This window comes from Schistocerca americana, chromosome 9 (genome assembly GCF_021461395.2).
Source record: "Schistocerca americana isolate TAMUIC-IGC-003095 chromosome 9, iqSchAmer2.1, whole genome shotgun sequence".
Taxonomy (NCBI): domain Eukaryota; kingdom Metazoa; phylum Arthropoda; class Insecta; order Orthoptera; family Acrididae; genus Schistocerca; species Schistocerca americana.
The window spans coordinates 105,188,301-105,201,207 of NC_060127.1; the positions used below are offsets into that span (position 1 = coordinate 105,188,301).

At 38.8% G+C, this 12,907-nt stretch overlaps 1 protein-coding gene across 1 annotated transcript in view; it reads left to right on the forward strand.

The window, feature by feature from the left end:
* The window catches only part of LOC124551030 (serine/threonine-protein kinase minibrain), a 476,580-nt gene that overhangs the window by 429,635 nt on the left and 34,038 nt on the right, over nucleotides 1–12,907 (forward strand). The window contains exons 5-6 of the mRNA XM_047125882.1: nucleotides 3,933–4,219; nucleotides 5,891–6,037. Of these exons, the coding sequence (XP_046981838.1) occupies nucleotides 3,933–4,219; nucleotides 5,891–6,037 (434 nt within the window). The remainder of the gene's footprint in view (nucleotides 1–3,932; nucleotides 4,220–5,890; nucleotides 6,038–12,907) is intronic.

A 12,907-nucleotide genomic window follows, 5' to 3' on the forward strand; every position in this document is an offset into this window, starting at 1 on the left:
TATATGAATTTTAAACAAAATCTGAGATGTTGGAGTGGGGAATATCTGTAAAACCAGACTATTTGACATGCAATAATCTATATGTAGAGTTGCATAGGCACATGTAATAGCTTAAACATGTTATTAACACGCAGCGAAAATGATATTTGGAGGGGCAGAGCAGAAGGCTTGCCCTTCACCTTGTCTGCACATTGCCCCCATTCATGTTAATGGGGATACCTCAGGTGCCACAAATCAGAAGCTTTCAGCCTTCACATGTCAAGCTCAACCTGTCGAAGTATGCCATCAGACATGCCATCTGGCACAAGAATGCTTAGCGCATCACAAGGTGCTCACATGTAAATGACACGATAACCGAAACTTGCCGGTAGTGTATTCCAATAAACATTTTGTAGTCAGAAACAGGCAGTGATGTTATGGCTCCAAACCTATACATCAGGAAAATGCTGTTGGAAACAGCAGCCTCTCCAAATTAATGTATACTCATGTGCTTTAGAAGGTATTTTACCACCAGTGCATTATTAATGCTCATGTGCTAAATTCTAAAGCTATTTCAGTTTTGATTATGTGACGTTTTAAGCATTCCTTATATTTTCATGTAGTCTTAACTTTGGTACAAAGCAGAAAACATGGGTATCCTGTTCCTCACAAGTAACATCTCCAAATATGCGAGCTTAGGCACGGTGGCTGTTCTGTCCAGTATTCATAAATTTTTGGGAGGGGAGAGGAAAAGGAAGGTGACAAGGAAAGAGAGCAGAATCAGGAAATTGCACTCATAGCTTTGAGAAGGGAAGGGAACAAACAATATTTAATGCAATAGAGTTCAATTTAAGTGTCCTCTTCTTAAGTCTTATTATCAGAGGAGTTATTTGAAGAAGCAGTGTGTGCAGAAACACCGTTACTAAATTTATGAAATTTAATCACAGTTGAATACATTTGTACTCTTGCAGCCCTGTGGCGTTAACCCAAGAAATATTGTGAGCATTGGGATCATAGATAATGTGACATATAGAAGTTTGTGTTGGTCTGGAGGCATGTAGGATAGCCGAAGTGGTTGAGGCAACCGCTCACGACAAGTGGGAAATAAGAGTTCAAATCTCGGTCCAGCATAAATTTTCGTGTCTCACCAAAAGGTAAATATCTTCATACCTAATGCACCTAATGTCAGAAAGATTCCACAGTGATGAACAAATTTCATGAATGTGGAGAAATGTCAGTTTCAGTGAACCTGTGGATACCTTCCTTCAGAATTTTACTACATGAAGTGTTATTTGAAGTAATGACAATTCTGTCAACAAACTTTTCTTCGATGCCTACGTGTTGAAAGTCATTTTCTTGCATGACGTATGCACTTAATCTATGGTAGTCTTCCATCATGACATCATTCTGGATGCGACTTTTCCTTTCACTATGGCCCCCACATTTTCTATTGTGTTATATTGGCAGTGGTAAGTGATTGCTCCAACATCTCCACTTTTGTGTAGCAGCCTGAAATTGAAACACTTTTCTCTTCTAGACATTATGCAGTTTCTTGCAAAATTAGGAATTTTCTTTTTTCCTTGAATGATAACTGGCATTATCCGTGATGATCGCACGATCCTCTTCTAAACCACAGAGTAGATCTAAAAGTGTTTATGTACATCACTATTCATTTCTTCATGATAATCACTGGATTTACAGGATGTAAATATTATCTTTTCTCTTTTGGTAAGCCACATTCAGATGACACTACATGAGAGAGAGTAAGTCTATTTCCTTTCACTATAGTCAACATAATCATCTTTAGAGATGCAGCAACTTTTTAGATAATTAAGATAATTATGATTTATTGTTCCATCTCAGTTACACATTTTTAATTAAATTACTTGTTTTGATCACTCTGGATCATCTTCATATTTAAGTAGTTGGGTGAGCAACCTGTCGTGTCTACTCAGAACCACATATGATCCAGAGTGATCGAAACATGTAATCTAATTTAAAATGTGCAACTGAGATGGAACTATAAATGAGAATTATCTTAATCTATTTCCTTTGCCCTTCAGTACTTTATCATTGCCTTTTGAATCCTGCCAGATGTACTTTCTGGTGTGATTTTTATTGAGCCAGATCTCACCAAGATAAATAATAGGGTGACAATGATTTTCTTTTCTGAAGCTGTACTTTTTCTCAGAAGAGTAGGCCCAGCTGCTGCAATCTGATCTCTCCATCAGAATGTCTCTTCCATCATTGAATTTTCTGTACCTAAATCCCAAAGATGTTAGAACTCTTCCACTCGAATGGCAACTCCGTGTGAAAGTAGCCTTGCTGCTTAAAATGTCTGCTCCCTTTTGCACTGTAGGATACTCAACACTGTCATAAAATTTGACTACTTCCACTAATATCTCTTCTTGGAGGTTGAAGCTTCATCTCTTACCCACAAGTTTCTATTTCTCATGCCCCTGCAAATATTCTCTGTTCCTTTCAAAGTGAAATACCACACACCTTAGATGTTACATTGAGCGGTACCAATAAGATTTCGTCTCTTCTGGCACTGTCTTTAAAGATCACAAGGAAATTCATACATTTTGTATATGATGTTCTTTGTTTGGCTTTGTGTGTGTTATGAAACTCAGACATCTTAACTCACAAACAAAAATAGCAATACTACCAGATGAGCAATACTACCAGATGAGAATCACTGCTCTATTCCCAAACATACACTTCTGTGCAGTGCACACATAAAAAAATGCTGGGTAGTGGCTAGCAACAAAGCTGCATAGCCGTCCCAACAGCAGCATGAATGAAGTGCAGTAGTTCCTCATAAACTGTGTTAATGATGGGCATTTGTTTGGTAACCATTTATTTTTAATATGTTACCGGGATGCCACCCTTGACAGAAATAACACTGTGTCAACAGTGAGCTTATTTTTAATATGTTACCAGGATGGCACCCTTGACAGAAATAACACTGTGTCAACAGTGAGCTTAGTCACGGACTAGGCCGAAAGCTTGATTGGTTGTTACAAATGGAGGGGAGGCTGGGAGTGGGAGAAGTGACCTACCCTTCTGTTACTGCTTTCGATGGTCCCTAGTATAGCTTTTGACGTACTCCTTGTTTCTACTGGTACACCAGGCCCACGATTATGGTGGATAAAAGAGACTCGAGACCACACAGATCACCAAAAGACACAGATAATCCAAAATACACATTTTTCAGAATCTGCTATCTACAGTATTTGCAAAACATGGTACATGTCACATTTGAAAGCTGACTGCCTTTTGTACTCACTACTTGCCAGAAACTGATGACTTATTTACAAAATTACATTAAAAACACACTGTATTTCATATCACTTGCTTTCAGTTCAATTTGAAGAAATAATTGGCCAATTTTTCCTGTTTCTAATCTCTTTTAGTGTTTCCTAATGACAGTTCTCTTTTAGTTTTTCCTGATGACAGTTCTCATTTTCGAGTCAAAGCATATGAAACAAATTTTGCCCTGTATGCTTTAGTGACAGAAATATGCATTTCAGGGCCTTGGTGTGTGTGACAGTGCTTTCCTCAATCACCTCTTCTATGCTCTCTTCTTCAGTGGAGCTCACTTTGTTCACTATAGCTTTGTCACTCAGCAACTCAAATACAAATTCATAGACTTGGATATTTAACGACTTGTGGATATATTTATAATCAAGTTTGCTACAATCAGCAATTCTTACTCTAAACAAAAATATTTGCCCTAATTATAATAGAGTACTTCAGGCTTGGTTTTTATTTTATTTTTTTTTAAATTGCCAAACTATGCATGAGTAATCCATAAGCCAGGCAAGTGGCACCTGTATAATCAGAATCGTGCTGTATTTTGTTTCTGTAGCAGCCCACAGTGCCTGTGTTTAAATATTGCAGTGACGTATATGAGAGCAATCTGAGTAAGTACGTGTTTGGGTAATCCGCAGTGAAACTGAAGAGGCACTTCATGTGGCGCAACCACCTGTGCCTGGTGTTCGAGCTGCTGTCGTACAACCTATACGACCTGCTACGGAACACAAACTTCCGCGGTGTGTCACTCAACCTGACGCGCAAGTTTGCGCAGCAGCTGTGCACGGCACTGCTTTTCCTGTCAACTCCGGAGCTCAACATCATCCACTGTGACCTCAAGCCGGAGAACATCCTCCTGTGCAACCCCAAGAGGTCCGCCATCAAGATCGTGGACTTCGGCAGCTCGTGCCAGCTGGGCCAGAGGGTAAGTCAGTCGATCGACCAATTTGTTGACAAGTGTCGTGCCTAGTAAAGAATTTGGATAATGTAAGCTAAGCCTTAATTGGAGTTTGCAAGAGCCGTGGATGCATTGAACTTGAGCAAGTCAGCATCAATTGAGATTTGGGTTTGGAGTTATTAAATTCACTTTGAGAAACAGGAAGTTTTTTAGGAGTAAAGGGGTGTTTGAGCTGGTGTCAAAAAGGACCATTGGAAGTACTATATCACTTCAAGAACAGAAATATGAGAGTGTTAAAAAAGCAGCAGTGGATAAGCATTTTAATATTCGTGTTTACAGATTGCCAGTCAGAATAACATTTAGAAAAATTAGAAAAATGGAAGAGGTACAAAGGTGTATTTGGGTTCCAAGAAAGTGATACCAGAGATGAAATCTTTGCCTTGCATTTGATGAATGAAAGAAGGAATGCAGAAAAGGCGGAGAACTATACTTTAATGGATCTGTGGGGATGGAGAGAGAGAGAGAGAGAGAGAGAGAGAGAGAGAGAGAGAGAGAGAGAGAGAGAGAGAGAGAGAACTTCAGCAAGATAAAAAGCTCTAGTTCTTCACAAAACTGAGTGATACTCTGGACTCATATTTGGGAGGACAGTGATGAAAATTCCTGACCTACCAATCACCTACTTAAGGGGAATCCTGGGATGATTCTTGCGAAAGTACACAGCCAGTGCCCTTCCCCATACTTGTGTTCACTCTCTCATAATCTCAACATTTACAGGACATTAAATCCCAATCTTCCTTTCTCTTACTCAAAACTACCCAGCATTTAAGACTGGAACTTTGCTTTTCTTTTTTCAATGACCTGCTCAATCACCTTTGTAAGACACTGCGGTGACAGTTTTAACATGTCTCTCCATTACTCATTGTATCTGAAATAAATGATTGCAAGAGTCACCCAGATATTGTGACTAAAAATGAAATTGTGTGCCTATAGATCTGAAAACAAAATCTGCTATTCACTCTGGGAAACCCTAATATGTTACAAACATGAATGTGGTACATAATGGAGGCACATAAAATAAGACGTACAGGAACGATTAACTGGTTACTGGAAAGAGCTGGGAGGGAACAGTTGTAGGCACAGACAAGATGAGAGATGATCGAGGAAATGTTCTGAAATATAGATTAAGGTCAGACTGAAATTCATGTCTTGATGTATGGTATCTGGACAGAAGTGTATTTGATTTCTGGAGAAACATTGTGTACCTGAATAAGTACCTTTAACTCATGAACTCTTGTATTGAAATGTTTCCTATATTAATTGTAGCAGTGCAAGGAAGCATAATCATTTCAACTTCTGTCCATTGCCACAACATTGCTAACATTGTGAGTAAGAGTAATAAACAATACATTTCTAATAGTATGTTTAATATACAGAGTTCTTGGGTTTGTCAGTTTTTTCCCTTGGATCCATTGTCATTATGCAGAGAAGCTAAAGATTGGTGTAAACTGGTTCACACTCTTTACGGAGAGCTTTTCTTCTTCGAACTCACCAGTGGAATGTTCCTTTAATTCCACAAAACTTATCTAGTGGTCAATAGTTTTATTTTGTTTTGTATTAATCATAAAAGTTACTGTTTATACTTTTCCTGAAACTAATAATTTCTCATATGTATATCAAAAATTGTTGTGTGACTTTCAGATATACCAGTACATCCAGTCTCGGTTCTACCGATCGCCCGAGGTGCTCCTAGGAATCCCATATGACCTCGCCATCGACATGTGGAGCCTCGGTTGCATTCTGGTCGAGATGCACACTGGCGAGCCACTCTTCAGTGGAGCCAATGAGGTGAGTCTGCTGCCATTGATGTGGTACGCAGATGGTACTACTGGTTAGGGAAGTGAAATGAAGATGTTGCATAAAAGAAATGTAAACAACTGGTGACACTTCATAAAAAAGACAACAAAGGAAGCACATTGGTAAAGAATCCATGAAAGCCTACGAAATGTGTTAGAGGGTAAACTATATACATAAAGGAGCAGACAGGCATTTGGAAAACTCTGAAAACTGCTTAGCTGGTTGTGTCAACCGACATAGCAATATCCGGAAGTAATTTTTTTTGTGTGTGTGTGTGTGTGTGTGTGTGTGTGTGTGTGTGTGTGTGTGTGTGTGTTGTGTAGGAAATGAAGAACTTAATTTTTACAAAATGAAATTAAAAATTGTTGAAAAATTGTGTTTATTAATCACCAAAGGTATTAATATTACCAATTTATAAAAAGTGCCTACTATTTACAAGTACAGTGTGCTTAATGAGCTTCAGAAAGTACTATCTTTCCAACGTTAAAATATCGCTTTCTCAGAAAGTATTTGAGCTAGGAAGTCGAAATTTTTACCGGTTATTTATTGGAGTATTGGCTACAACTTAACACAGGTTTTTTTAAAAATTTAATTCAGTTCCTAGAGATTAGTTTTTGCTATTGTAATGAAGATTCACTACTTTTTTGTGCCATATTTTGTTTATAAATTCAACAGTATACAGGTTTTTGGAAAAAGGCTGTGCTAAATTATGCAAAAGGGTCTATGTAACATTTCCTGAAAATTTGAAGCAAATTGGTTTGGTGGATCCTGGGAAAACTTGCGTAATTTGTATGAAAAAATGAAACTTTTGGAAATCAAGCGACAAAGTTTGGATTACCTTTTTAATGCATTCACCGTCCATAGGATGGATTATCTTCATCTTCTGCAAACTCATCCTCCAGCTTACTCTTTGTCCTCCTCCAGTTTATTCTGGCTTGTATTTTTAGGCTATTTACAGCCCTGTCAGCAGCTGGAAGACATTCCTTGTCTAAAGCAAGCATCGTTCGTACCATGTTGAAACCTATCTTCATTTCCATATTTCAAAATACTTTGCACCTTACAACGTTGCCATCACTGGAAGTAGCAACACATTATATGCACCAAAGTGAAGTGTTTCTATCCCAACATACACAGTCCATTTAACACTATTTACACTTTCTTTGGGGTTTTGAGTTTTTCCATGAACCCACTTTTTCAGTAGCTCAGGTGCTGCTAAGTCTCTGAAAATAGGTTATATTACCTCCATTACTGCATCAGGCAGACTGTGTTTATGAGTGTACACTTCACCAGTTAGCAGTCCCATGTTGAACTTACACCAACTGTTTTCTGCTTTGGGACACAAGTAATGATGGGGAATTTCATCAGCTGAAAAAAAGAGTCCAAACAGTCTTCTTCATTTCATCGACACTGTGTGCGTTTTGTCTAATAGCTATTTCTTGATAGTTCTGTATTTTGTCAACTACACTGTCAGTTAATCGTCCCTTCCCATCCAACCCTTTACCATCATTGAGTTTTTGTTTTTTGTATGAAGCTTTCGGTTGCCAAAGTCTTGATCCCATTCATTTCTGTGTGTCCAATACACTCAAATTTCTGCACCACATCATCACCATAGGGCTTCAGTTATTGAATATGTTTGAAATTTATAGAATCACCGTCACCAAGGTAATTCACATATCACACTTTATCACACAACATTGAAATATACTAGAAACACCAGCCACTTCCCTTCCTCCATTACTGCCACTAAGTGTTAGCTATGCAATTATTTTCATGTATACTTAACAATATTTGGATATTACTGCTGCGTCTAAAACTTTCCCTGTATATGTGTTGGCAGTTGATACTACACCACGAAGAGATATGTGTCCCCGTTATGCCAGGTACCATTGAATGCTCAGTCAAGTCTCTGTTACCACTGTTTTCTATTGCTGCCTCTTCCACAGCTTTCCTTGTTGATTCTATACAAACATCTACTACTTTAGACCCTATAAATCTATTGTAGTTTGTAAACTTGCAAATGTATTGTAGTTTGTAAACTTGGTTGTGGGATTTGCAAGAGTCATCGTGCCATAGAAAACTGCACCTGCAGTAGCACCCTTACCAACTGTGCACATGGCATAAAAAAATCTAATATTGTGTTCATAGATTTTGCTACCATTTTCTTCATTTGGAGTTACTGCAACACACTTCCAATAGATGGTCATGTATGAACACTTACTGCAGTTAAGTTCCATATCGCTGGCAAGTCCTACTTCAGTTTTTATATAGAGATCCAGATTGACTTCACTACATTGAGTACATCTACACAGTTTGCAGAAATTCCGTTGAGAACTGACATATCAAGTATTTCATTCCCATTTGATTCGCCCAAAAAAAAAAATCATACTTTTCGCTAACTGACCCAAGCTTCTTCTGTGAAGTAATTTCTTTCTCACTTTCAATGAAAGGGCAGGTGCACCAGTAAGGTTAAGTTTACATGCTTGGTTATCGTCTTTATTGTTTGTAGTAATAGCACCTAATTTTGGCTTTCCAAAATTTCTCCTTTTCTTGAGAGGCTTCAGAGGATATCTAGTCACTCTACATTTACCCAGGATTTTCCTTCAATAAAACGGAGATTTCGATGAACAGAATTCACTATGAATATTTTCAGGATTACTAAAGAGTAAATAAACGTGAAATGTATGATAATCGAGTGAGCGATGTATATGGAACTATCACAAGTTAACCACAATACTTATTTTGTAACGCTTATTTTCTCTCACCTCACTAAAATGTACATGAGGAGCATGTAGATTCATGAGTCCAACACTTGATAGCAGTTTAACAGTGCCACAGTGGGTCACACCCATGCAGAACATATTTCAAAAATATTTTTAAAATACTTGTTGTCTTCTGAACTGAATAATTATATATCATTTGAAAGGAAATGACTGTAGATTTTTAAAATGCAAACAAGTAAAAATTGAACGTTCCTTGAATTTGAAACTTTCTGGAGCCACTTAACTGATAGAACATAGTGTTTATGAGACTTTTGTGTAATATTTTGCTGTTAGATAGGTTCTGTTCAGATACTTGAGAATACATTTCATATTTACTCTATCCTTTTCCTTGTGGCTACATCCAGGTGTATGCTCGACAAGTATGTTGAACACTCCTCCTCCTCCTCCTCCTCCTCCTATCTGTATCTACCGCTTTTTCTCTCTGTCTGTCCATCTCATCCTCCCACCTCTATCTGTGTATCTCCTCCTCCTCCTCTCTCTCTCTCTCTCTCTCTCTCTCTCTCTCTCTCTCTCTCTCTCTTTCTCTTTGTGAGACAACTGCCTGAAACAAGTCTCTGTTAGTTGTGGCCGTTATTTGAATGTTTTCACTCACTGACCAGGTTTGAATGGTTTCATTCAATATGAGACTACCACCTTACACAAGCCTCTTTTGACTGCGGCTGTTATATGAATGTTTTCATTCAGTCTCTGTGTGTTTGAGTGATTACACTTTTTTTCACACCTTTTCCTATGGGGGGGGGGGGGGGGCTGTTGGTACTGCTCCCATAGCCTCTCCCTACTGCTGCCAGTGCCGAGGTTGCAGCTGGCGTCAGAAGCTGGAACAGTGGCGTGTAACAGTGCCAGGACCTGTGATAGCAGCGAATGGCTGCCGCACAACCTCCTTACACCGGCTGGAACCCTGGCACTGGCAACAGCAGAATGCTTATGTGGGGCATTTGGGATGCTTAGGGGTTAGCTAGCTAAGTACATTTTTGTATAATTAATTAATGGACGTCATCGCATCTTTTCAGTAAAACAGGATGCAAGCAGTCACAAAAATCTGCCATGTATCCTTTCTTCTTCACAGAACCTTTGTGCTTGCTCAATTCTGTACTCTCTATGAAGCTTTATTAGTTATGTGATGTTAATTGCACCTGGAACAATTTAATACACAGCAGTTCATATATCAGTTTCAGTTGGTGGAAAGAAGAATTAGTCTTTCAATACGTAATTAAATGAGTATTTATAGTGCTTATTTTAACTTTGGTGTACCCACTGAGATGTCTTCATGTATGCCTGGAATTGTGGCTACCCTCTGAGGGTATATGTACCCCAGTTTGTTTTGTACACCAGTGCTGTGCTTAACCTGATAAAAGCACTACAGAATGGTTTCACTCGGAAGAATAACTGGATAATTCAGTCAACTAAATGACTAAACAGTGGTTTCAGTTTCAGAAACAAATGAATACATGTGTCAACCAACAAAAAAATTTCAGACTGGTTTCACTCGAAAAGAAAGAATGAATAACTTGTTCAGTATGCAAAACACCACTGGTTTGTGTCGACTGTTTTCATTTGGTTGTTCCCGGTGTCACTCAAAGGAAATGAAACATATTAATACAACTGACACGTAAAGCTACAACTGACTGATTCACTTGTTTCCATTCTGTTGCTATCACAGGCAGGACTCATTCAAAAGAATGAATGAATAAATCAACTGATACGTAAAGCTATAGCCATACGAGTCAATTGTTTTCCAGCAACTGACTCAGTTGATTGTTTTCATTCCGTTGTTCCCCACACTACATCTGGTCCTCCCCCCTCTCTTAGCCCATTTCATCCACCTCCTCCCTCTGACTATCTCCTTCTCCCCCTCTCTCTTTTCATCTCCACTTCCTCTTCTCCCTTTTCCATCTGTCCACCACCCTTCTTCGTGTTCCTCCTGCATCGTGCGTCTCCCCCTCGTCCCCTCCTTTTGGCAATTTCCCGTCTCCCTCACTCTGCCGATCCCCTCCTCTATCCATCTCAGTCTGTCTCCAACTGTGCTGATCGGCTTGGGTAACCCCTGCAGTACAGCTCAGTAAAGCAGGCTGATACTACAATCACAACACATCTGTCCTGCAGGGCGGGCAGTGCAGTAGGGCCTTGAAAATAATTTATTTGTTTGACATACATGCAAAGCAGCTTGATGAAGCAGGCCAGTACTACTTTAACACAATATTTGTGTCATGCAGGGCAGCCTACATCTCAGAACCCTGTAACCATTTATTGCTCCTGACATATAGACTGCCCTTCAAAACAGGTTGAGTTGGCAAACCCATACTGTTGCCACTAGAGGTCTTCATCTGACATTTATGCTCGGTCAAGTTGCTCAGTGAACATAGTTGTGGGTATTTTTTGAATTGCCCGACCATTTGCTATAGTTACTGTAGTGCCAGTTAGTCACCCACTGTAGGATCATGGCACATGAAGCTGAGATGAAGGAGAGTCTGAACTTGAAACTTGATTTGAAGGAATGAATCCAAAGGACAGTGGTTGTAACAATATTTAGGATATATTTTCATTAGTGACTGATAAGGATATCGGTTACATGTACTGCGCCAAGTGCTCTGCTCTCCTGTTTTACAGATTTGCCACCTCACATCTGAAGGCACATGTCTGCAGAACACTACAGAATGTAGTGAAGTGTAGGTTCTGAAGTATTACTAGTTTCAGTGAAACCTACAATAATTAACAAGTTGTGTGGATATGTGTGCCAGAGATCTTTGTCCATTTACATTAATATAAGGTGTAGCATTTTGCCCTTTATGTCAGGAGCTTGTAATGTCAATTCCAATTTGGGACATATAGGTGTCTCCAACATTTGGCTTCATCCTATGACAGTAGCATGAAACACTGAAGGTCAGGTCATTTAAATACAAGTGAGTATGATTTCCAGCATTATCAAGGCCATAGGCAAGATTGCTTGTTGGTGTCCAGCAGATATAGGGACCCAACATATTGGAAAATGTGTTAGCTATCTCTATTACTGGACACTTTGCTCATCGAGATTAGGCACTGCGAAATATGGTATTGGTGACAACTCCCTTTTCTGAGAAGAAAAAAAATCTGGGAAATATATTAAGAACTACTTAGAAGAAACATTACTCAACTTGGTAGTAGTAAATCCTCAGCATTTTAATAAGATTTAATTTGTCACTGACCAAGGCTGTAAAATGTGCAAGGCATTGAAATCCTTTCAGCATTATGCTTGCATTACCCAGTCCTGAAACACGGTATGGCACATCGAGTGACGACTATTTGATAAATGAGTTTTAGCAGCTTATACTGCAAGTTGTGCTGCCAAGGATTCTGTCCGTTTCATGAACAAATTGAAGACATAAATTTGATACAGAAAAACGTGAAGCAATAAACAGATAGTATCTGGAACAGCTTGTTTAGAATGCTACAGTCTGTAGTTAGGCTGTGTTGAAGAGAGGTATCTGTGAAAAACTTACTGGTCACGACAACAACACTGTAAAAGAACTTGTGGCATTTTTTATACTCATTCAAGATGCATTAGGAATGCTGAAAGGTGAGAAGTTTCCAACAATTGAGTTCATTTCATTATGAGTGCACAAACTGAAAAGTCATTGTAATACAGGGCTGAAGGTGCAGAGGCACACTTAAATTACTGTGTCCAGCAAATGAAAATTGCACTTAATTGCAAATCACCAGTTTCAGTGTCACTGGTATTTTGACAGTACAGTGTCGTATTATCACCTATTAACTGTAAATACTAAGACGAGAAAGTTAAAATTTGGATGTTGCACTTACAATTATTTGGAAATGATGTCTGTTTCTGATAGAGAGGAGACGCTAAGTTCTTAGTGTCAAATGGGTGCTGAAATATCAATTACTGGCGAGTTAGAACAAAATTATAATATTGCAGTAATATCTTCTCTGTTTTTATGGTGCTTGTAAATATTTATTTAGGACTGTTGAGAGAATGTCAATCGTGCTCATCAGCCAAAAAAATTGAGTCTGTTTTTGGAATGCCTATACTGTGGGCCATGTCATATTAAATCTAAGTATGAGGTTGACTTGTATTTGACTTGAATGG